The 20,110-nt window shown below is 48.5% G+C and overlaps 7 protein-coding genes across 7 annotated transcripts; 3 read left to right on the top strand and 4 right to left on the bottom strand.

The window, feature by feature from the left end:
- Positions 1 to 39: 39 nt before the first annotated feature.
- Positions 40 to 3,025, bottom strand: EDB93DRAFT_1331890 (DNA replication licensing factor MCM7). The gene is made up of 9 exons (XM_041455227.1): positions 2,934 to 3,025; positions 2,749 to 2,888; positions 2,635 to 2,694; positions 2,362 to 2,582; positions 1,989 to 2,310; positions 1,373 to 1,943; positions 933 to 1,323; positions 350 to 881; positions 40 to 299 (listed from the first exon to the last, which is right to left on the bottom strand). Exons 1-9 carry the CDS (start codon positions 2,980 to 2,982, stop codon positions 234 to 236), a joined length of 2,352 nt encoding a protein of 783 aa, XP_041302442.1. The 5' UTR covers positions 2,983 to 3,025; the 3' UTR covers positions 40 to 233.
- A 168-nt stretch (positions 3,026 to 3,193) lies between these two features.
- EDB93DRAFT_942033 (permease for cytosine/purines, uracil, thiamine, allantoin-domain-containing protein) lies at positions 3,194 to 5,913 on the bottom strand. Its single transcript, XM_041458029.1, has 11 exons — positions 5,644 to 5,913; positions 5,214 to 5,594; positions 5,152 to 5,166; positions 5,029 to 5,100; positions 4,814 to 4,978; positions 4,443 to 4,764; positions 4,119 to 4,378; positions 3,780 to 4,070; positions 3,637 to 3,709; positions 3,532 to 3,585; positions 3,194 to 3,473 (listed from the first exon to the last, which is right to left on the bottom strand). The coding sequence occupies exons 2-11, from the start codon at positions 5,438 to 5,440 to the stop codon at positions 3,402 to 3,404; spliced, it is 1,551 nt and encodes a 516-aa protein (XP_041302441.1). The 5' UTR covers positions 5,441 to 5,594; positions 5,644 to 5,913; the 3' UTR covers positions 3,194 to 3,401.
- Positions 5,914 to 6,725: 812 nt separating this feature from the next.
- EDB93DRAFT_941963 (FAD-linked oxidoreductase-like protein) lies at positions 6,726 to 9,361 on the bottom strand. Its single transcript, XM_041458028.1, has 10 exons — positions 9,156 to 9,361; positions 8,899 to 9,102; positions 8,798 to 8,843; positions 8,415 to 8,741; positions 8,241 to 8,365; positions 8,004 to 8,192; positions 7,712 to 7,954; positions 7,287 to 7,658; positions 7,117 to 7,236; positions 6,726 to 7,059 (listed from the first exon to the last, which is right to left on the bottom strand). The coding sequence occupies exons 1-10, from the start codon at positions 9,237 to 9,239 to the stop codon at positions 6,889 to 6,891; spliced, it is 1,881 nt and encodes a 626-aa protein (XP_041302440.1). The 5' UTR covers positions 9,240 to 9,361; the 3' UTR covers positions 6,726 to 6,888.
- A 25-nt stretch (positions 9,362 to 9,386) lies between these two features.
- EDB93DRAFT_941893 (GTP binding protein) lies at positions 9,387 to 10,520 on the top strand. Its single transcript, XM_041458027.1, has 5 exons — positions 9,387 to 9,633; positions 9,684 to 9,804; positions 9,873 to 9,945; positions 9,995 to 10,327; positions 10,380 to 10,520. Exons 1-5 carry the CDS (start codon positions 9,521 to 9,523, stop codon positions 10,439 to 10,441), a joined length of 702 nt encoding a protein of 233 aa, XP_041302439.1. The 5' UTR covers positions 9,387 to 9,520; the 3' UTR covers positions 10,442 to 10,520.
- Positions 10,521 to 10,598: 78 nt separating this feature from the next.
- Positions 10,599 to 11,975, bottom strand: EDB93DRAFT_1243153 (TAP42-like protein; the record flags this gene model as incomplete). The annotated part of the gene is made up of 5 exons (XM_041452105.1): positions 10,599 to 10,773; positions 10,823 to 10,977; positions 11,027 to 11,566; positions 11,617 to 11,823; positions 11,880 to 11,975. The coding sequence occupies 5 exons, from the start codon at positions 11,973 to 11,975 to the stop codon at positions 10,599 to 10,601; spliced, it is 1,173 nt and encodes a 390-aa protein (XP_041302438.1).
- Positions 11,976 to 12,747: 772 nt separating this feature from the next.
- Positions 12,748 to 15,672, top strand: EDB93DRAFT_1094395 (uncharacterized protein; the record flags this gene model as incomplete). Its single annotated transcript, XM_041446589.1, has 10 exons — positions 12,748 to 13,236; positions 13,294 to 13,399; positions 13,451 to 13,608; positions 13,658 to 14,011; positions 14,061 to 14,377; positions 14,430 to 14,544; positions 14,593 to 14,912; positions 14,962 to 15,189; positions 15,251 to 15,386; positions 15,442 to 15,672. 10 exons carry the CDS (start codon positions 12,748 to 12,750, stop codon positions 15,670 to 15,672), a joined length of 2,454 nt encoding a protein of 817 aa, XP_041302437.1.
- A 1,385-nt stretch (positions 15,673 to 17,057) lies between these two features.
- Positions 17,058 to 19,817, top strand: EDB93DRAFT_941808 (WD40-repeat-containing domain protein). Its single transcript, XM_041458026.1, has 4 exons — positions 17,058 to 17,954; positions 18,005 to 18,188; positions 18,241 to 18,550; positions 18,610 to 19,817. Exons 1-4 carry the CDS (start codon positions 17,236 to 17,238, stop codon positions 19,584 to 19,586), a joined length of 2,190 nt encoding a protein of 729 aa, XP_041302436.1. The 5' UTR covers positions 17,058 to 17,235; the 3' UTR covers positions 19,587 to 19,817.
- Positions 19,818 to 20,110: the final 293 nt, after the last annotated feature.

Raw genomic sequence — 20,110 nt, 5'->3', positions numbered from 1 at the left:
ACAGACAAGACATCGTTGGTCTTGTGTGGGTAATAAGGTTGGAGGCTTTGATGTCAATTTTTCAATTGCAAACAACAAGAAAGGAATGGAAAACTGATTGCGTGAACAATTTCACAATAAGTGCGGAAGCTGGGAAACACAAGACCTCATGCAGACTCGCACAACAGATGTTACATTCACAGAAAGATCAATCGATAGAAAAGTCACAGCGCAAGTGCCCTATACAAGATACCTCAATCAAGAATGAAACGCAGTTTCGCGCCATTTGCTACACGTGTCCAGACATCGATGGCTTCATACTGGAAACGGGTGTCAGAAAGGCCGGATTATCAGATGCATATATACTCACCTCCGCAATGGTATCATTAAGCTGCACCTCGGTATATCCAGCACCCAACACACGGGACCGAACGTCAATGAGAGCGAGTTCTTCCCCATCATCCTCATCTTCATCTGAGTCGACGTCCATCTCGCGTTCCCCACCGGGGCCTCGACCAAACCTCTTCTGTCTCTTTCTCCGTTTCCGTCCGCCCTCGTTCGACATGCTTTTGATAAGTCTGAAGATCTGACTAACAACTGACCGATCAGGCTCATACTCCTTGTCATCGTCATCGTGCAGGCTCTCCTTACTGCACTCCATAAGCCGGAGTGCCTCATCGACATCATCCCGCTGCACGATGTCTGCGAAGCGGAGGCGTGCGAGAGATTGTGCGAGACGGAGAACACCGAGGAGCGTACGCGCGGAAGTGTAAGTATGAGATTTCTTTTGTGCAGCCTCATCTTTCGAGAGCTTGCGAAGACGGACGTAAGAGTCAACGATGTAGCTAGAGACATCTGAGGGAACGGTAGGACGGCGTTGGCGAGCTTGAGCAATGTAGTGTCTGCCAGGAGGCTCGTTAAAATGAATAATCGTCTTCAGCACCGATGCTCACCTCATAAGGACAGGGTCAACAGCGTCGTACTCAAGCTCTGGGTGGGAGTTGAACATGTGTACATGGGTTACATGTTGTGCCAGTCGCTCATCGTCTTCTCTAGTCGGTTTGTCCAGGATGAGGAATAAAAGATCAAAACGAGAAAGGAGCGCAGCGGGCAGATTGATGTTTTCGACAGGCGACACTTTCGGGTTATACCGGCCATACAGAGGGTTCGCGGCCGCAAGTATGGATGTGCGAGCATTCAGAGTTGTCGATATTCCAGCTTTTGAGATGGAGATTGTTTGCTGCTCCATGACTTCGTGGATCGCAGTTCTGTCTGTTTCCTCCATTTTGTCAAATTCATCGATGCAACAAATGCCGTTGTCGGCGAGAACCAGAGCACCGCCCTCTTCAGTAGTGTCAGACCGAGAATTTAAGCAAAGCTGAAAGAAACTCACCGAGGACCATCTCATCTGTAACCGGGTCTCTCATGACCGCGGCTGTAAGACCAACTCCTGACGAACCTTTACCCGTGGTGTAGACTCCTCGAGGAGCGATCTTCGAGATGTACTTCAGTAGCTGCGACTTGGCCACACCAGGATCGCCCATCAGGCATATATTGAGGTCGCCACGAATCTTCATCCCGTCACCCATCGTCTTTGTTACACCCCCCACAAGTAACAGCAACAAGGCTTTCTTCACATCAGTATGTCCATATATTTCGGGTGCAATGTTCTGGGCAAGTTTGTTGTACAGCGACGGGTCTGCCTGCATCTCCGCGATCTGTGCTTGTATCTGTGGCGTCATCTCCATGTCACTATATTGCTTCTTGAGCTGGTGGATATAGTGTCCTTCGAGGTAGGTGTCTGTCAGCAGTCCAGCTCGGATGGCTTGGAATCCTGTGTAGGGAATAGGGAGGAAGATACCCCCGAGGTGGACAACATCACCAGGGTTCATTTGGCGTGTCAGGTTGCCGTGCACGTGCACAGTCATGGATCGGGGTATGTGCCCTACTGGCACTTGGTCGGCCTGGAAGTTGTTAATGTCAATACAAAGCAGGTGTACATGGCTCACCATCTCTTGAATTTTAACTTCTTGGAAAGGACTAAACCGACATGCTCGTGTCTGCATGTGAAGAGAGCCACGTATGCCATTCTTCTTGCATTCCTGTTCGTTTGGACAGTCCGTAATGGGAGAGAAAGTTTTACTAGAAATCTGCTGGAATGTTTCGGAACCGCAGACATCGCAGGTATAGGCGTTCACAAGGAGCAGTGGCTTGACTTCTGACACGCGAGTAACAATACCCCGAACAGTGATCAACCTGCCAAGATAGGTTCCCTTGACCTCTCGGACGGCCAGAGCAACATCGGACCGAAGAGGCTGGAAATAAAGGTTGCTTGAATATAAAGTCAGCTCTGGAACGAATATTGACAATGTGTCCACTTACTACCGCCGCAAGAGATGGTTAGGGAAGCCCTCTTGGCTGCCTTCAGTCTGCTCATTCCTCTCTCGCCTTTGATGCAGGATGACATCGATGACTTCGTCATGTTCACTGATGTCCTTGGTTGGAGGCGGCATGAGCTTGTCCACGGCTTCACTGAAAAGCGCGACGTAGCGCCGAGTGTTGTTTCGTATCCGAGATACCAGTTCAGCGACCGTTTTCTCGTGCTTTACAGAAGATTAACACGTATAGAATATATAAAAATGTGAATTTTTGTACCTGGTGGATGTCTTCCATGTCAATGGTGAGCATCTGCTGGTCACGGTTTGCTATGCGTTGCTGATGAATCAAACATTGAGTAAAGACGCGCCCTGATCACTGTATTACACGTACAAGCTGCTGCATATATTTGAGACCTTTCCTGCTAGCATCTTGCTGATCCTCCTCGTCATCGCTGAGCGCCATATCTGCAAAACCCTCGTCCCATTGCTTGTATGTGCCCACATATGTGGATAAAAAGTTCTGTATTTTATCTGTAAACACATTAGCTTCATCATTAATTTATCGAGCAAACATACCTAGTTCATCGTCGTAATTAATGGATATGTTGAGCACCGGGAGAGACATTGTATGCTGTTAGTCGCGTCTCAAAAGCGCGTCTGTCACAACCAGGTCAGGACGTGACATTCCTTGTCACGCTTAATCTCGACACGTGACTCATTAAGCCAGACCCCCGGGTGTCGATGCTGAGCGTCAAGCTTCACGAAATTGAGCGGAAAAAGTTTACACATGAAATATGATCTGGGGAGCGGCTAAAATTCAACCAGCTTCGAGGAGAGGGCGCAGTCCAAAATCACTGCTAGCTTGGTAGCTGCGGATGAAATTTATCAGTGGGTAGATACAGCTTTGCCATGGGCGGCAGTAAACTGGTGAGACTCAGATATCCCCAGCTCTAGTTATCCGTCTTAATACTTATACTAGATACATAAATATATGCCATAATCTTTGCACCACTTTACTGACACCAGCATCAGGAGATCTTGCATTCATCGACCAGTGAGCCTAATTTCAAGCGCACGCAACGGAAGGTAAGTAATAGCTGAAAATGCTGCTGCAAGCTGTGCGCTTGAACCTTGTGAGCGAATCAATGTCCAGACGACCAAAGATGGTACCAACCTCAAACCCGATCTCTGCTCCTACCATCTTTCCAAGTGGGCCTGTATACAACGCCTACGAGCAAAATGATAAGTCGGCTGGACTGATGTAGTGGCGATGACTCGCCTGCGACGTCCCAATGACAGCACCTGCAACACCAAAGCACCCCGCAAGTATACCCGCTACGCCTACTGGTAGTCTGAAGAAGTGAAGAGAAGATGGCGAGGTCACGATCTTCATCCAACAGAAGCACTACCAGCTGGACTCACTTCGATGGTGTATCGTAATCATCCAAGTGGTACCCACCGAGTGGCCCATCTTTTCGCCGGAAGATGAAGTGTTCCTCGGCTACGATCACAATGAAGAATGCCGTCCAGTCGCTGAGAATGCTAAGGAAATTTGAAAGGATAGTACTAAGATGCTCGCGGCCCGCAACACCAGCTACAGTGTACGCTACGAAAGCCACCAGTACCCAAAAGAAGCGCGGAATAATGGCGAATGGGCGCCCAAGTGCCTGCATGGACAATCCAGCGGAGTAAGTGTTCGGGATGTTGTTGGCACTATGACTGGTTGAGTGCGAACAGGTAAATGCGTTCACTCATTCTTACATGACAGAAAGTGCGAGCAGGACGAGGATGAACTGGCCAATGTGACCCAATGGCGAGAGGACCTGCGCAACGAGGCCGCCTGTCGAACCGTCTCTGAATGCTGCAACGTATGCAGGGTCCGTGATGGTCATGAGAGCGGCGCCGAGAATCCCGACAAAGCAGATAGGGATGAACAAGCCGAAGAATGTAAGCAGAAATACGCGCATGGGTGATGTATCAGCAGGCAACCGACAGTTAAAGTCCGCTGCAATTGGCGCCCACTGGTAACGGTTTACACGACAATTTAGTACTCGTCGAGCAAACATAAATGATGATTCAACTCACCCCAGTAAATAAACCGAATATGATCCCACCAAAGCTGAGAACGTCTGCTGAGAGAGCGTGCCCCGTGTTCTCTTGAAGCGGCTTTTGCGCGTTGATGTCATATCCGGCTTTTCCGCCAAGACCCCAGAGGAAGAGCATGCTGATCAGAGTAATTATCCATGCATAGCGCTCGTAGACGTGCACCATGTTGTATCCGACAACGCACGGGATAAGGGAGCACACACCAATGATGATGATTCCCACGACGGAGGGAAGGGTACCAGGGTTTACGTTGGACAGCATTTGACCTCCGATGATGACAGTCATTGTGGCAAAGCCAAGCCTAGAGCAGACTCAGAAAATATGGAAAACCCGAGTGAATATAACTGCACTGTGTGAGGATGTTGAGGACTGAGTAGATGGTACAACCGAGATATCCCGAACTAAAGCGGGTGATGACCATGGTACGGAGGCCCGTTATGGGGCCGAGGGTAGCAACAAATGCCGTCGCGACGGCCCCAAGAGCGCCGAAGCAGAGGATAGTAGCTACAGCATTGCTCGGGAGAATGAGTGTGGTTGCAATACCATGCCCGCCCGAGTGACCTACCCGAAGCTCAAATTAAAAGTTGACTGTGCCAGCACGCCGATTGGAATGATATCAAACACTGTGTTAACAGACCTAAACAAAGGTCCAGCAACAGGACGAACATTGGTCAGGTGACAGACTGACCACCACATTAATATGCTACACTGGGCTCAGATCGAGTATACAAGTGGAACTCAGATACGTACTTATTCCAGGCATTTTTTGACTCTCGCTGGTTCTCTGGAATACGCTCTACTCCACAGGCCTCGACACCGCTTGCAAAAAGTCTCGAAAGAAGAGGTCCTGATTTACCAAAACGCTTGACGATCACGTGATCTGGTGCTGCCTCGATCGCGTACATATCTTGAGCATGTTCAAGCCCGGCAACAGATTTCTCCTCGTCCTCTGGGTAGTAATATGGGAAAACAGACATGGTGGTTGACGGGCAGATATGCAAAATGACAAGGGCACAGCAGGAATGTCAAGTGCGCGGTTAGAAAGTATTTAAATAATGCATTGCGAAGAGGGCCATGCTGGCAATGCGCTGGCGTCCATTGAATGCGTCCGCCATTGAATCGTCGAAAGGGCTTTAGAGAGTGTGTTTTTGAGTAACAATCCAATCAGCAGTCAAGTTACCTTGCCCCAATGAGTTTGAACGGTATGCGCCACAAAGCCCCGCTGAAAAACCGCCGATTCGTCATCGACGAACCAGACAACACCGGAACCGGTCCGCAACTTGCAATATCAATTTAAAAGCTTTGCACCAGATTCAGAAACTTAACTGCACGGTAGGACAAAGGCAGCATCGATCGAATAACCTGGAAGAATATATCCATTCGAGTCTCACCGATGCGAATCTGTTCTTATTGCAACGTTGACGGCCTATATTCTACTCCGGACGGGATCCTTGATTCATCGAAAATATAGCGTGTGAAGTCCACTACTTTTGTCCAACCAATCGATGAGAAAGGGGATGTGTCAAGAATGTTGACGGAATTGATAATCACTGTACTGGTGGACGCATAGCGTAAGGTTCCTGCCATTGAACCGCGACAGCTGCAACCTCGCAAGTAGGACCTGCCAATATCGCGACTACAATGCAGAGAGGATTGCGCTACCCACACCATAACAAGTAACAACGGTGGCAGCACTCTACTGTTCGTCTGTTTTGGCAGACACTTCGTTCCATTTGTCGTTCTGAACTCCAGGTGAAGGACAATTGACTCGGTAAAGGGTATTGGCTATCATGGTTCGGCTGTAGCTGCACCAACAAGTCATGATTACTCAGTGAACCCGGAGACCAAGACTGACTTCGATACAGAGAGGGTCACGAAGCTTCTATGCAGCCTACTCACCCTCAGAGCAAGGGAAATATGATTCTGTTTCAAGCAACAGATGCATTTTTATGCTGAGTTCCAGATCTTGAGGGAGTATTGTTGGCAACGCGAACTTGTCCTGCACCTGCAGGGTTGCCAGGGCGCCGCTCCGAAAAGCCTAGGAAATTGACGGTGACTTCGTTCTGGAAGTACGAGCATTCCGGAGAGTCCGACACCATGCCACGCAATGATGGCGACGGATGGGAAAGATCAAACGAGGCATTGTAGGGGAACTCAAATAGAATGATGAAGAGCCAATGAAAGACCCCCAGTGCTCAATGCCCAAGGAATTTCCATGCACAGTTCGACTTTTAAGGCTCGGTTTGTAAAGACTTCTCATGGTACGCCGCTTAGCAGTACGCCTCACACCTGGAATTCTCCGGCTCGCCGGGTTCATTTGCAGAATTTACATTAGCTAATCATAAATTTTCCCAGTTATGTAAACAGACTTAGCAAAAACTATTCCAACAAATTGGAACATGGCGATTTCGTACTAGCACAAACGTCATAGTTTTCCATCCAGTAGGAACGTCCATAGCGCGTCCGGTCTCTTGTAGTCATGATGAACGATGCTCACTAGCCAACGCTCCCTGCGAACAGTGTTCAATAGCTCCCTTTCCTCTGACCCTGGTGGGTAGAAGGAGGCCCACTCAGCCCAGATAGAGAATGCTTCATCCTATATTGATATTATCAGTACAATCATGAACAGAATTAATCTGAAGGCAACGCATACCTTCCACGTCAGGAAAGATTCACGCTCGATTATGGTCGTCTGAGTGATTTCTTGCCCGGGAAACATACCCCAAGTGACTGCGTTCCTGCCGTCATCAGGTACATTACTTCTACATTCTCCCTTTACCCGCGTGAGTCCGCAAATGGTGCAATATTCAAGGGAGCACTCACTTGCAAATTCCCGGCGAAATAGTGCACCCAACCTTGCCCCTCTTCCTTGATCTTTTTCTCGATCTTCTCTAGATCTTGCTCTTCCACGAAAAACTCTACGAACCCTTTTTGATAAACATACCCACCCCTCGGACCCCACCCGAAAATTTCATCGGTAGAGCACGCTCCGTCTACTGCGGGTTGCGAGCAAATCGTCCACCACCCGCGCTTCGTGAGTTGCTCGAGGTGGGGCAGTATAGTCAGCGACTCTGGAGAAAGTGGTAGGGAAGAAAATGGGGACGAAGACACCTCAGAATGAAGGTAGCGCAGGACGAGCGACGTAAGGTCATCACTGCTTTTTGGATGGCCCCATTCACTAAGACCTTCATACTGCTGCAAAAACTGTTAACACGGTGGTTGAGGCTGGGTAGAAAGATAATTCGCACACACAGGCCACTACCACCCCACTGATCTTGAGCACCGAACGCAGGACTCTTGTAGTCGCCAAAACGACCGTTCGGGAAATCATCCCATGTTGCTGCATTATTCAGTTCCCCTCGGCCGGGATCTGGGTCCAACGTTTGCTTAAACGTCAGCGCATTTGTTGCTGTGTTTGTTGCTGTAGTGGGATCGATGACCAAATCGGAGGAATTAGCAAGCTGTACATGGATCATCGGTCCTGGAGCATCCTAAGTTACATCAGCGACTCAACCTCAGCCATATATTAATGAGACTTGCAGCGATCAATCTGTTCTTCATTGTCGGGCTTCCACCTGCCCACTGCAGTTTCTCTATCACAAGCTGAACACTCTTCTCGAGGTTTAGAGTGCAAAAGTGAATTCCCTTGATTGTTCCTGTGGAGGTAATCTTCCGAATTATGTCGACAGCAAGACCTATACCATAATCCTTGACAAGCTGGTCATCATGCTGTCCTCTAATGAGAAGGGTAATGTGACTTATAATTAGATTACTTACACAGATAGGCTCCAAAGCAGCCATGACGGATGGGGGAACCTTGACTCCACATAGCTTAATCAAGCGCAAAAAGGAAGAATATGTTTGAATAGGCATGACACCAGGTATAATTGGTACAGTGATGCCTGCGATCCGATCAGGAAAACGTAAATGACACCGTGAGTTGCTACTGACCTTTTGCTCTAACTTTGTCGACCCATTCAAGAAATGGGTCCGCGTCATAAAATAGTTGTGTGACGATAAAATCTGCTCCAGCATCGACCTTCTCTTTCAAGACATTTAAGCTACCTTCTTCATCAGTCTCGCGGTCTGGATGAGCTTCTGGGTAGGCTATTACACATATATCAGTAACAAGGAATTCAAATACAAGGGCCCTACCTGCAACGCCAATACAAAAGTGGGAGGAAAACTCCGGAGAAGAACGGATGTACTTCACAAGGTCAATTCCACAAGTGAATTGAGAGTCGACAGGAGTCCAATGTTCGGTTCCTCGGGATGGATCTTCCGTAAAACTATCAGTAACATAAAGTGTCTCTAACAAGAATCGCGGTGCTCACCACCACGTAGCGCGAGCACATTCTGTATACCCCGCACTTTTGCAGCCTGTCAAGGCGGCATTCACCGTAGCCCGGAAATTCGTGGGAGGCAATTAACTCACCCTGAGAGCATCATCCACCATCCCTGGGACCATATTTGTGCATGTCAAGTGCAAAACGGTGTCAATCCCATAATCTGATTGGGTCAGACCTGCAAGATCAATGCTTCGTTCTCTCGTCGAGCCCCCAGCTCCCCATGTTACACTTATCGCAAGGGGGTTCAGATTTGACAGGCGTGATATACGTGGAATTAGATTCTCGAACCCCTGATATAGATTTTGAATAGGGTGTGCATAATAAGGAAACACTACACACGAACCTGGTCAGTCCGAGGGGGAAAGAACTCAAAGGTGTAGAAAGGATGCGGGGAGTTGTACGCAGCAATTTTGTCTGAAAGTTTCATTGCATATCCTATCCAAAATACGCCGATATCAAGTTAGGTTGGTTAGAGTCTCGAGGTTTGATCGCAGGGAGGCAGTGATCTTGAAGATTTCTATGTAGAATATCACGTGGATTACATACAAGTAATGGCGGAGCAAACACGGATAAACACACTGCCATGACAGAGCTCAACGAGACTGACTTTCACATCCAGAGGTCTTTAGCAGCACTTGGCAAGCCAATCGCTTTGTTTTATCATTGTTGTACACGGTTTAGGCATTAAGCCAGGATTGTACCTCGCCAATGGACGCTTCATCAACTCCCGCAACCGCCGACTTCTCCTCAACGCCCCCGAAACGCACTAAGATCGTCCTTCTTGGCGACCAGAGCGTCGGGAAGACCAGTCTTATCACCAGGTCAGTTGCAGTGGATTTTGGGCCAGTTACATATTCTGACATGGGCGTAGATTCATGTACGATACGTTTGACAACACCTACCAGGCCACCATCGGCATTGACTTCCTGAGCAAGACTATGTACCTGGAGGACCGGACGGTGCGGTTACAGTTATGGGATACTGCAGGACAGGTGCGTGTGACGCGCGGTAGTTGGTCGTGCTGGTAGTTGTTAGCTGATCTGTCACGGTATCATTTCAGGAACGCTTCCGTTCACTAATACCATCGTACATCCGAGATTCGTCCGTAGCTATAGTCGTGTATGATATCACTAGTGAGTGAGTTCAGTTCACGTAGTCTGACAGTCGCTAATTGCTGGAAAGATCGGCAATCCTTTCTTTCAACGTCAAAATGGATAGACGACGTTCGGTCAGAACGGGGGAACGATGTCATTATTGTGCTCGTCGGTAATAAGGCTGACCTGTCGGAGAAACGGTTTGTAGAAGCAATTTCTTCAGTCTATAATACGCAGTTGTCTGACACGGCAATCAGCCAAGTCACTGTAGAGGAGGCAACTGCAAAATCGACACAAATGAACATCATGTTCATGGAAACATCAGCGAAAGCTGGACATAATGTAAAGAGCCTGTTCAAAAAGATTGCTCTATCATTACCTGGGATGGAGAAAGAAGGCCAAGCAGATGCTCAGAATACAAGTATGCCCTCTTGCGCGGTATCGCTACTTCAGGGATTGATCTTTCATTGTAGAAATCGATGTTACGACACAGCAGGCCGCCACCGTACCAGAGGCATCACAATGCAACTGCTAATTCCGTGTTTTCCATGTGATGATACGTACTACCCACTCGTGATACCTATTTTACTTGCTCGTGTTACAAACAAGTACGCTCGCTGCCCCCTTCATCACAATACAGATTGTTTGTGACACAATGCAACGAACTTCTCATTTCCCACCGATAACCCCCTTCAACCGCGATTCATAGTGTTTCCCGCACCACGCGGATTTGCATCCTTGAATTGTGCCCACTGTTCGTCTTTCTGTCGTTTCTCTTCCGATTTCAGCTCACCAAAGACTGTGCCGTCCGTTTCGGAGTCTATCGTCAATTGTTCTGACGACGTCGGTTGTTCCTCAGATTGTGGGCTGAACAGATCAATTAGTGTGTTTAAGAACTGAAATGGTGAGAACTTACCCTCCCCCTGTGAGTATATTGCCGCGTTCTTGTTCAATCCTGAGGTATTCGTCAATACTCATCGTTGGCAGTCGGTGACCAGGTCCGAAGACCTGAGATTGCAGACGTATGCGATCTGAACCGCCTGCAGGAAGGATAGTAAATGGCCTTAGGGGCTATCACGACGATCAACTTCATTGGGGTGGTAATGTTATGTTATGGTACCTTCCCGCTGGAGTCAAGTAATGGTCCGCTCTCACTGACGGAAGATTTTGTGTCCAGTTTCCACATGTCATCTTGGTCCTTTGATTTACTTTTCCTATCGTCTGAGGGTGGACCCGGCCTGGGAGGAGGTGGGGCGTTACACAGGAGTTCGAGTTCCTGATCCATGCTCTCGAGTTGAGAGTATGCTTGTGCATAGTTGAATCGTAGTAGTAGCAATAATGCTTCCCGAAGGATTTCATCTGTCTCTGAATCGTCGTCCTCGTCCTCGTCGTTCAGTTGAGTAACGGTTGACGGGAGTAATGACCGGATAAGATCAAAATCACTTTGAGACAGGTCTTCAATGGGTATCTGCTTCCGTCGTTTTCGCACAGCTTCGATTCGCGCACGCAAGTCCTTCTGTGCCTTAAACTGCTTGATCTTGACTTCTCGCCGTTTAGCCGCGTCCTTTATGGAGGATGCGCTCTGTGCGTACAGCGCACGATCCACCTCGGGTACTAAACAGTAAGTATCCAAATAATGGATGAATGATCTCAGATGGACCTGATCCCAGGTTAGACCATTTAATTGATCGACTGAAATAGAGAATTCACCTGTGTCTGCTTGAGAACGGCCATGCGCTCATCCCTATCTGTCGTCTTCATGCGGTTCTGCACCTCAGCTAGAACATATCGTGCAAACAAGTACACCAGATTCCGGGTGGATATATCCTCAAGAACCTCATTGGAACTGAACAATGAAAGGGCTGCAATGCGCCGGTCCAGCTCCTTGAGATCAGTTACGGCTGATTGAATTAGTTCCTTTGTAGTATTGTCAAATAACGATAAACAATAAGTGATCCAGGGTGAAAGCGCACCTGTGTTTCATCTTCGACAGTGGGCAGATTTGCGGCCTTTGAGGCTGTTGCAAGCGCCCTGGAGAATAGAGTTGGTAAGGGAAGTGTGCTGGTCATGGTAAGGATTTTCTGGGGTCCTGCCAGGATTATCTTACATACTTAACTCTGTATATTAAAAGTGCCCGGGGGTCAACCCGCGTTACATCGCGTCGTACTACATTTCCAGAGTCAGTTTGCAATTTGTTCGTCTTTTAGCTTCATCAACTTAGACGTTCTCCTCTGTGCGCACACTGTCCACATTCCAGCGCAGTTATGAAAAGAATATCTACGGGAGAAGGATCTCCTCCAAAAAGACCTCACCTGGAGGATAGCCTCACGCTGTTCGACGAAACACGTCGAAAGAATGCAACTGAGCTTCTCGACCCAGCGACAGAGGAAACAAATAATATCGAAGCCAAAGTTCATATGATCTTTCCTTGTGTCGGTAACAAACGCCAGGTGAACGTCGAGATGCATGAGCATGGCGACACTTACCGCTTTCTCATTCTCATTTCGTCCAAAGTCGATGAATTACTTCCCTTCCCATTCGCTGTTAATGACAAAATCTGCATTTCTCTCAAGGGCGTGCAGATTCTGCCAAGGGCACAATCTTCTGCCCCTTTCTATCTACCCGTCAAGCTCATATTCAAAGATGGGATCGCAGCCATGCTCATGTCAGGACCCGAAGCAGGGAAGATATTCAGTAGTTGGGAAGGTGACTTTTGAATGTTTACAGAAGTAGTTTGTGCTGACGCGACATTCTCGACATCTAGTAGACTGGTATAGCGGTACCGGCGACATTCCCCGTATTGGGGACCTTGTCCGGCAACGTTCCACAGAAGACGTGGAAATGTCAAACACAAATCCCCTATCTAAAAGCCCACGGCCGGAAATCGTTGCTAGTCAGAAGGCGCGAGAAGAACCAACGCCTGTTCTTGCGTCCCGTCAGCATCTCGATCCGCCAGCTACTAATCTTCCTCAATCTGGCGCGCAGTCACCAGAAATGGAGCTTACAAAAAAGCAGAGGCGCAGGCTGAAAAAGCAAGCTCAGAAGTCATCCGCTTTAAAGACCAGACGTGAATCGGAGAGGCATGAGATAGCGGCACCCCAAGCAGAGGCGGTTGCCTCACGAGCACCATCATCGCCCCCCACCGATGTACGGTCACCACCACAATTATCCTCCAACGAGTGCACAAGCTCGGGTTCTAAACAGACCAGTTCGTCGTCGTCCAATGGGGTAACACCAGCGGCGGTAATCATACCCTCGAAACTTCCTGTAAGCGATCCTGCCCGCAATCATGGACCGCTGGCCATGAAGGCTGGAATGACCACGCAAGGGGTGAGTTTTGTGTCATTAGAGAACTTCAGCACAAGTTCATTCTAAACCTGCCTGCAGGGAGATGAGTTTGTACCAATCAAGAAGATTGAATCGGGACCGGGATTCTTCAACGTCATCGGTGTAGTTACGTCAACCAGGCCTATGTCACAAACGCGCTCACAAGGTGGGATTCTGTCAGCGTTTATTGTTCTTCCATTACTCATCGTAGCACCAGAGTGGTCCCGTAGTTTTTCCATCGTCGACCCGTCCTGCATGGAAGACGATATAGATGTCGTGACTTATAGTTTCACGGTCAATTGCTTCCAGAAGAAGCACACTGCGTGGCTCCCTCAGGCTGAAGTTGGCGATATAGTCCTCTTTCGGAGGCTGAAGGTATTGATCGATTCCCTGTGCTGATCTACACTCGCTCACAATTCCTCAGGCCTCCACATTCCATGGGGGTCTCAATGGTGTAGGGTATGAGGACAAGTTGCGCTGGGTCACCTATGATACCCAAGCCCGGCGTTTCCGCAATCCTAACAGAATTGACGCTCCGCGTTCCGAGACATCAGGTGAAGGATTTGGATATTTGTACTCACCTTACTACGAGCCGAGTGGACAAGGCAAAGAAGCAGAGTATTGTGCTCAGCTTGCCGATTGGTGGCAAGCGATACATGCGAAAGATCAAAGTATTACAACCGTGCAATGCGCCCCACGCCCTTCGCGAGAGCATCACCTCATCTCTGAGGTTACCCCGGACACTTCTCCTCAAGGTTATTTCGATTGCACCGTCGAAGTGAGTCTATATACAACTTTTCGCAAATGTGAAGTTGATGAAAGTCTAGATTTTGTACAGCTACGAAAATGCCAGCGGACCCCACACCTTGTATGTGACCGACTACACTGTGAACCCTCACACCAAACCGCCACAAGCAAACTGGTGCCCTCCGGAACTGTCAGCATACGTTTTCAAGATGGAGATGTGGGATAAAGCGAGACTTCTTGCAAAGACAATGCAGCCCGGAGAGTTCTGGAGCCTCCCAAATGCACGCGTGAGGACAGACTCTTATCAACTCCATGGTAAATTGGTGGAAACACAAAAGTCAAAAAAACTTGACGAGGCCGAATCTGGTAATAACTTACATTTTCGCGCATTGTTAGAGTGAGTGGTACTGTTGGCTGGTCAATTATATCGCTCATCGCGTGTTCTCTAGGCGGAAAAAGAAGTTTGAGCAGAGGGGAGGGATGTCTGGCTCTTCTGCACGGTTTGACACCAAGTTGATTGAAGATGTTGACGAAGAGGTCGCGTTCTTCCACTGCACGGTTGAGGTGAGTCGGATAAAGACTTTGCCTTCCACTTCATGACACGTTCTACAGCTTCTTCATGTTGATCTTGCTTCTGCAGAGGAGCCCGTTGTTTACGTGACGGATTACACATTTAATCCCGACCTCGTCAACCCAGCAGAGCCAGCACCCTGGGCCCTCGGCCTCGACCGCCGGATCGTCAAGATTGTCCTGGAGGGTGGGCAGAAAGGGAGAACACGTGACCTTCAGCTAGGCGCGATGTATAGAATCAAGAATTTGCGCTTGATCAAGAGGACAGGTGTTAAAGGTGTTTTCGGGCGTCTAGGGGGTGACGAACGACTCATCATCGCAGCCAATGACCATGAGAAGGAGGAAGTACAAGCTCTTCTACAGTGCGTGTCGGTGGGACTGTTTATCTGGTCGCTGACACTCCTACAACAGACGCAAGGAGAAGTGGAAGTTAGAAATGAAACGAGACGGGGTGTCCATTGAACCATTGAATATTTCTACTGCAGCATCACGCCCTCGTACTCCCGAGACATCGCAGGATCTCACTCTGAAACAAGTTATCGCCAGTACTGTCTGTCCCAACACATTCACAGTTGTTGCACGGGTGACCGATTTTTATCCCTTCGATCTGAATGATGCCACGTACCTGCGATGCACGAAGTGCGAAACCATGTCAGCTCAAGCCAATTCTTTCCGCAGGCGACGCTAATCTGTTCTGTAGCTTACGGCGGACCTGGAAACGCTGTGTCGACTGCGATGACATGCTCGATACTTATTGCAAATGGTTTTACAAACTGATATTACTATTGGAAGATGATGAAAGAAACACGATCTCGGTTTCTGCCTGCAACGAAGATGTAAGTTTTATTGTCTCGTTTTGCATATTCTGTCAGATTCTGAGCGGCTGCAAAGTGCAAACTTCTGTGCGGCTTGCCTGCTGCCGACTTGGAAGCGGATAAAGGTGCTTTTGATCAACTCGTAGCTCGCCTACAACCCGTTATCGGCAACCTCAGGCAAGTGCATGACTCATATACGAAGCCGGAGGTCCTACCAGTCGTTTCCCCGAAAATGCGTTTCACCGTCGAGAGTTGGATCGCGAAAGGTGACCGATTGTACGGGCTTCTGGATTATACTCCACTTTAATCTTTCCTTGGACAAATGAACTCCTTGATTGAGCTCGTAGAATATGTGTAATCCGTCGATAATCTGTATTCTCTATAGCGCAGCTAATTTTTCGGCGCACTTGAATAACTTGTAATGTGACCAACTTTCGGTGTCTGCTCTTTATGTGCTTTGTAGGAAGAGGTTACCTCGATGGGATCGAGCGATGTCACGACACCACAGCTTCTAGGATTTACTAGTCGCACTACATCAAACGCAGATTGGGATTAGAAAGCAGTGAAATTATTGGTGAAATACCCGTTTCAGTGGTCACTGGGTGCAGATCTACAGTGATATAAAAAGTCAGGACCAACGCATCCGGCGAGAGCAGAATGTTCGATGCGGTGTTGGACCTTGGTCTCGAATGAGGTGTGCACTCGTTCCAATCCACAGGGCCGCCATGACTGAATATATAGTTTCTTTGTTACGCGCGTGAAGAAATTCTCAAGCGGCGAAAATGAAGTACTCAGTAGTAGTTCCCACTTAGACTCCTAGTAGTAGGCGGAGTAGCCTATAGATGAGTGAGATATCGATAGCGGATGGAGTCTGTTGGACATCACTCGTTCCGTGCTGCTACCGTCAATGGGCTCGCTCTCGCAAAACAATCTTGGGCTGCATGACAATTTCAATCATTATGTCCACATACTATCCTCCTTGCTACTATACTGTCCAGAATTGCTTCACAGTTTCCTTCCTCCAGGATCAAGTACGCAGGTTAGAACTCAATGTGAAGTTGAACTAGTACGACCTTACCACATTCAGCATCAGAGTCTTCTCCTCATCAGACTCCATTGACTCCTTATCTGAACAGATATCTCCCCGTGATTAATTTCTTCACCCCTCGAAGCCGTGCTACCAGCGCAGAGGCGACACCATCCAGCTACAAGAACAACACTCCACGAACACTAGTCACAGGCAGCAGCTCCTCCGCAATCAGCAGGGTAGCACACAGTTATAGGAGCGACTTGTCCTGGACCTCGTCCCTATAATGCGAAATATAGTCATCACTTGGAATGCATCATGAGCCTCTGTGCACTTAGGAGCAACAGTAAAAGACTGCTTACATCTGAGGTACGTTGTCACTAGTGCACAACGGCACTGCGAAAACATTGATTATATGGAGAATGTGCAAATCTGTTCTCTAGGGCACTCATACCCGATATTCTCGTGTCCTTGATTCCATCATTACTGAACTGAGAAACCCACCTGCAGATGGACTGTGCGCGACTCAGCGCGAGTACGAATCGGAGTGCATACTCAGCGAAAACATCTAGAGAAGTCACAGTTTACATCATGTGACTGACGCGTCTTATGTAATTTTCACGTGCAAAAAAATGGTTAGCTTTGTATCACATGACCGACGCGTCTTGTTCGATCGCGTGCTGTGGATCGTTGTTCAATCAATCCTCTCAGCTCTGTATAAGATATTTATCATCCAACTTGTCATACCAAGAAATTTTTACAATTTTTACGTGCTCCTTCATTCACCGACGTTATAACCACTCCTTGCAAATCAACCTGTGATAATTTTACAGCACGACTATCATGCTTGCCTTGGTCACCACGACAGCCCTTGCGCTGGCTTCTCCTGTCACCCTAAAGAGTCCTCCATCTTTGCTTTCCACAAGCCAGCCTCTTTCATCTCCATATTTAGCATCAGCATGGTCCCCCGATAACTCATCTCTTTATCTTGCCTCTCCCTTTAGCATCGATTGCTTCATAATCTCTCAAAGCCGATTGGATGAGGCCATATACGTGCAGTCCGAGGAGGAAGGAGAGATAAATACTATGGCAGTAACTCCATCAGGAAACGTAGTACTTGGTGTCGGGAGGAAGGTGATTGTACTGGAATGTGCAACTGGATCAGCAAAAGTGCTCAAAACGTTTGAATCCCATGGAACGACAATTACCGTGCTGTCTGTGTCAAACGACAGTACGCTCATGGCTTCTGCATCTTCAAAGGGCGTGCATATTCACGATCTACTCGTCTCTGCCAAGCATACATCTCTCCCCCTCCCCACCCATGCTCCAAGGTCTGTGAGTACCATGACATTCCATCCCCATATTCGAACCCGCCTCCTTCTTGGTCTCGGCTGTGATATACTGGTTTACGACGTGGACAAGCCTTCCGCGCCTGTGAAATCTATCAGCATTGGACGGGATGTAGTAGGCATCGCGTGCAGCCCGTTTAGCAAGACGCTGGTTGCTGTTGCAGGCACAGATAGCGTCTGCCTTGTTGATTTGGACAAGGATAAGGATAAGGGGTACGTATACACACATTCTATTTCATTACGCACTAACTTCCTTAGCTTAGGTTATTCAAGACAGTCTTGTCCCCGCAGCTCATTACCTCGATCACATTTTCACCCGAGGGTGCAGCTATCTACCTTGGTATGCGAGATGGGCTGAGGATTCTCAATCTCAGAGAACTGGACAAGGAGATGAAGAGGGTTTCTGTGGGCGAGGCTGGACAAGGAGTAGTATGTCTCGCTGTTCAGGTACATATCTTTGGCACAAATTTCGTTAACTTACCCAATCTAACGAGAAAAGCAGAAAAAGCTAAAAGCGTCTGCGTCTGCGTCTGCTGTTAAACCAAGTATTTCCAATCCACCAGCAAACTTCTCTCCTGCACGTGCTCGCGCCAAAGTAGCTTCAAACGTTCGTTCTCCCCTTCGACCTGTGACAGCTGCTGTACCAAAAAAGAATGGGATATCGTCAATTAAATCATCCATTGCTGGGTCACCTAAGCAGGATTCTCTAGAGACTAGTACGCCGATCAGGCGTGTCTCAAATCGGGGTGCTTTCTCGACATCGAGGAATCCTATATCACCGCATGGTGGCAGAGGTACCAATAGTTCTGGTGGGTTACCTTTTATGCAGTGTACACGTAAAGAGCCTAACATGAGTCTCAAAAACTAGCGACTGGCGTACTACGCACTAGTGTGGATACATCACGGGAAAACATCTTTAATCATGTAGGTGACACCCCAATGCGATCGAATACACGGGCCGCATCTTCTCAAAAATCGGGGCTTTCGGATATCCATGCGCATCCTGCCGAGTCGATCTCTGCTAGACTGGCCTCTATGCGCACAGATAAAACGAGAGAGACGAAGGTTGCTTCCGGATCATCTGCCCGTTCTGAGATTACAAGGACGTCGTCGATATTAGGTGTCGGCACGAAAACCAAAGGGTCTTCGTTAAAGCGCGCCTCATCGACAATATCGATATCTTCATCCAAGACGAGGAACAGCGCTCGTTCAAAGACGCCCACCAATGAAGACGAGGATGCACGTACAAACTTCTCGTCTCCAGATTTGCCGATAGACCCCGTAACTCCCGTGTCTAACATGAAGAGGCAGACGGTGGAAATAGCTATCGAAGGCCAGAAACCAAGGGTAAGAACAAGTGCAGGGAGAACGAGAACAGAGATGAGGAGCACAGGGCTTGGTGTTGTTGGTATCGCAACGTCCAAGGGAAGTAAGAATAAAGGAAAAGAGAAAAAGGTCAATGTGTGTGCGGAAGATGCTGGCAAGTGTGAGTTAGGCGCCGTGGAAGAAGACGAAGAGGTGCAAATTGCCCACGAGCGCGAGCTATCGATGCAAGTTTCTCCTCGCCGACCCGTGGCACAGACCTGGGTTCCATCACCACTTAGGCGAAACTCAGGCGCGTTCCCTATGCAATCTGGTGCAGGTGGGGCATACGAGCTCTTCCGGGGGCTCATCGCAGATATGCAGACCAAGAACCACGCAGACATAAAAGCGCTACACGTTGACATGCTGCGAATGGGGCGCGGGCTTCGGCAGGAGATGGAGGGGTGGGGTGAGGAAGTGAAAAAATTGAGGGAGAATGTGAAGTTGCGGGAAGAAAATGATAGGCTGAGGAGAGGGTACTGAGCATCCCTCAGGTTGATTTTTTGGGAGATGGACCGCTGTAGTATAGCCAGTAGAATGTTGTACGATCCTTTCTTCCCGCTTCTCTCCAATCCACTGAACAATTTGACGGATCTGACCGGGTTCTGTACGCCTAGAACAGACTATGCATGGCACCATACGAGCCAGTGCATGATGGCGAAATTGACCTTGTATTTATACGACCGACAAATTTCAGTGACTGCCCACACGAGCAAACAGTCAGTGATATATTGAGCTGTTGACTCCACATCCCCTCGAGACACGGCCCCAAACAACCAAAGACTCACAACAGAGCTTTACTGAGTATGCCATTCGCCAACTCGAATCATGATCCCACCGTTTTATTTACACGGGGAAAAACCTCCAGAGCTTCGTGGGGTCCTCGTCATCAACGTGAACTTGTAAATACGAAGCATATGACCATGGGTGCTTGGCCTCTGATGCGTGGTGAGCACATACCTGAGTGTGCAGTGAAGAAGGGCGTTTCCATTAGAAGCCCGAACCCT

This window comes from Suillus bovinus (genome assembly GCF_016758785.1).
Source record: "Suillus bovinus strain UH-Sbo-P2 chromosome Unknown EDB93scaffold_96, whole genome shotgun sequence".
Lineage (NCBI taxonomy): Eukaryota > Fungi > Basidiomycota > Agaricomycetes > Boletales > Suillaceae > Suillus > Suillus bovinus.
The sequence above is the reverse complement of the archived record's forward strand: the minus strand, read 5'-3'. Positions and strand labels throughout refer to the sequence as shown.

What these genes read in the sequence shown, in the direction of transcription:
- EDB93DRAFT_1331890 (XM_041455227.1), bottom strand. Translation starts at nt 2,982, where the DNA reads ATGTCTCTCCCGGTGCTCAACATATCCATTAATTACGACGATGAACTA. An exon ending in TCAAATATATGCAGCAGCTT is followed by an intron (nt 2,695 to 2,748) that starts GTACGTGTAATA and finishes TTGATTCATCAG; the next exon opens with CAACGCATAGCAAACCGTGA. An exon ending in AAGTTAAAATTCAAGAGATG is followed by an intron (nt 1,944 to 1,988) that starts GTGAGCCATGTA and finishes AACAACTTCCAG; the next exon opens with GCCGACCAAGTGCCAGTAGG.
- EDB93DRAFT_942033 (XM_041458029.1), bottom strand. Translation starts at nt 5,440, where the DNA reads ATGTCTGTTTTCCCATATTACTACCCAGAGGACGAGGAGAAATCTGTT. An exon ending in GTCCTCAACATCCTCACACA is followed by an intron (nt 4,765 to 4,813) that starts GTGCAGTTATAT and finishes AGTCTGCTCTAG; the next exon opens with GCTTGGCTTTGCCACAATGA. An exon ending in CTGTCATTGGGACGTCGCAG is followed by an intron (nt 3,586 to 3,636) that starts GCGAGTCATCGC and finishes TTTTGCTCGTAG; the next exon opens with GCGTTGTATACAGGCCCACT.
- EDB93DRAFT_941963 (XM_041458028.1), bottom strand. Translation starts at nt 9,239, where the DNA reads ATGAAACTTTCAGACAAAATTGCTGCGTACAACTCCCCGCATCCTTTC. An exon ending in CGACAAAGTTAGAGCAAAAG is followed by an intron (nt 8,366 to 8,414) that starts GTCAGTAGCAAC and finishes ATCGGATCGCAG; the next exon opens with GCATCACTGTACCAATTATA. An exon ending in TGAAGAACAGATTGATCGCT is followed by an intron (nt 7,955 to 8,003) that starts GCAAGTCTCATT and finishes GATGTAACTTAG; the next exon opens with GATGCTCCAGGACCGATGAT.
- EDB93DRAFT_941893 (XM_041458027.1), top strand. Translation starts at nt 9,521, where the DNA reads ATGGACGCTTCATCAACTCCCGCAACCGCCGACTTCTCCTCAACGCCC. An exon ending in TATGGGATACTGCAGGACAG is followed by an intron (nt 9,805 to 9,872) that starts GTGCGTGTGACG and finishes GTATCATTTCAG; the next exon opens with GAACGCTTCCGTTCACTAAT. An exon ending in AGTCGTGTATGATATCACTA is followed by an intron (nt 9,946 to 9,994) that starts GTGAGTGAGTTC and finishes ATTGCTGGAAAG; the next exon opens with ATCGGCAATCCTTTCTTTCA.
- EDB93DRAFT_941808 (XM_041458026.1), top strand. Translation starts at nt 17,236, where the DNA reads ATGCTTGCCTTGGTCACCACGACAGCCCTTGCGCTGGCTTCTCCTGTC. An exon ending in GACAAGGATAAGGATAAGGG is followed by an intron (nt 17,955 to 18,004) that starts GTACGTATACAC and finishes TCCTTAGCTTAG; the next exon opens with GTTATTCAAGACAGTCTTGT. An exon ending in TAGTATGTCTCGCTGTTCAG is followed by an intron (nt 18,189 to 18,240) that starts GTACATATCTTT and finishes TAACGAGAAAAG; the next exon opens with CAGAAAAAGCTAAAAGCGTC.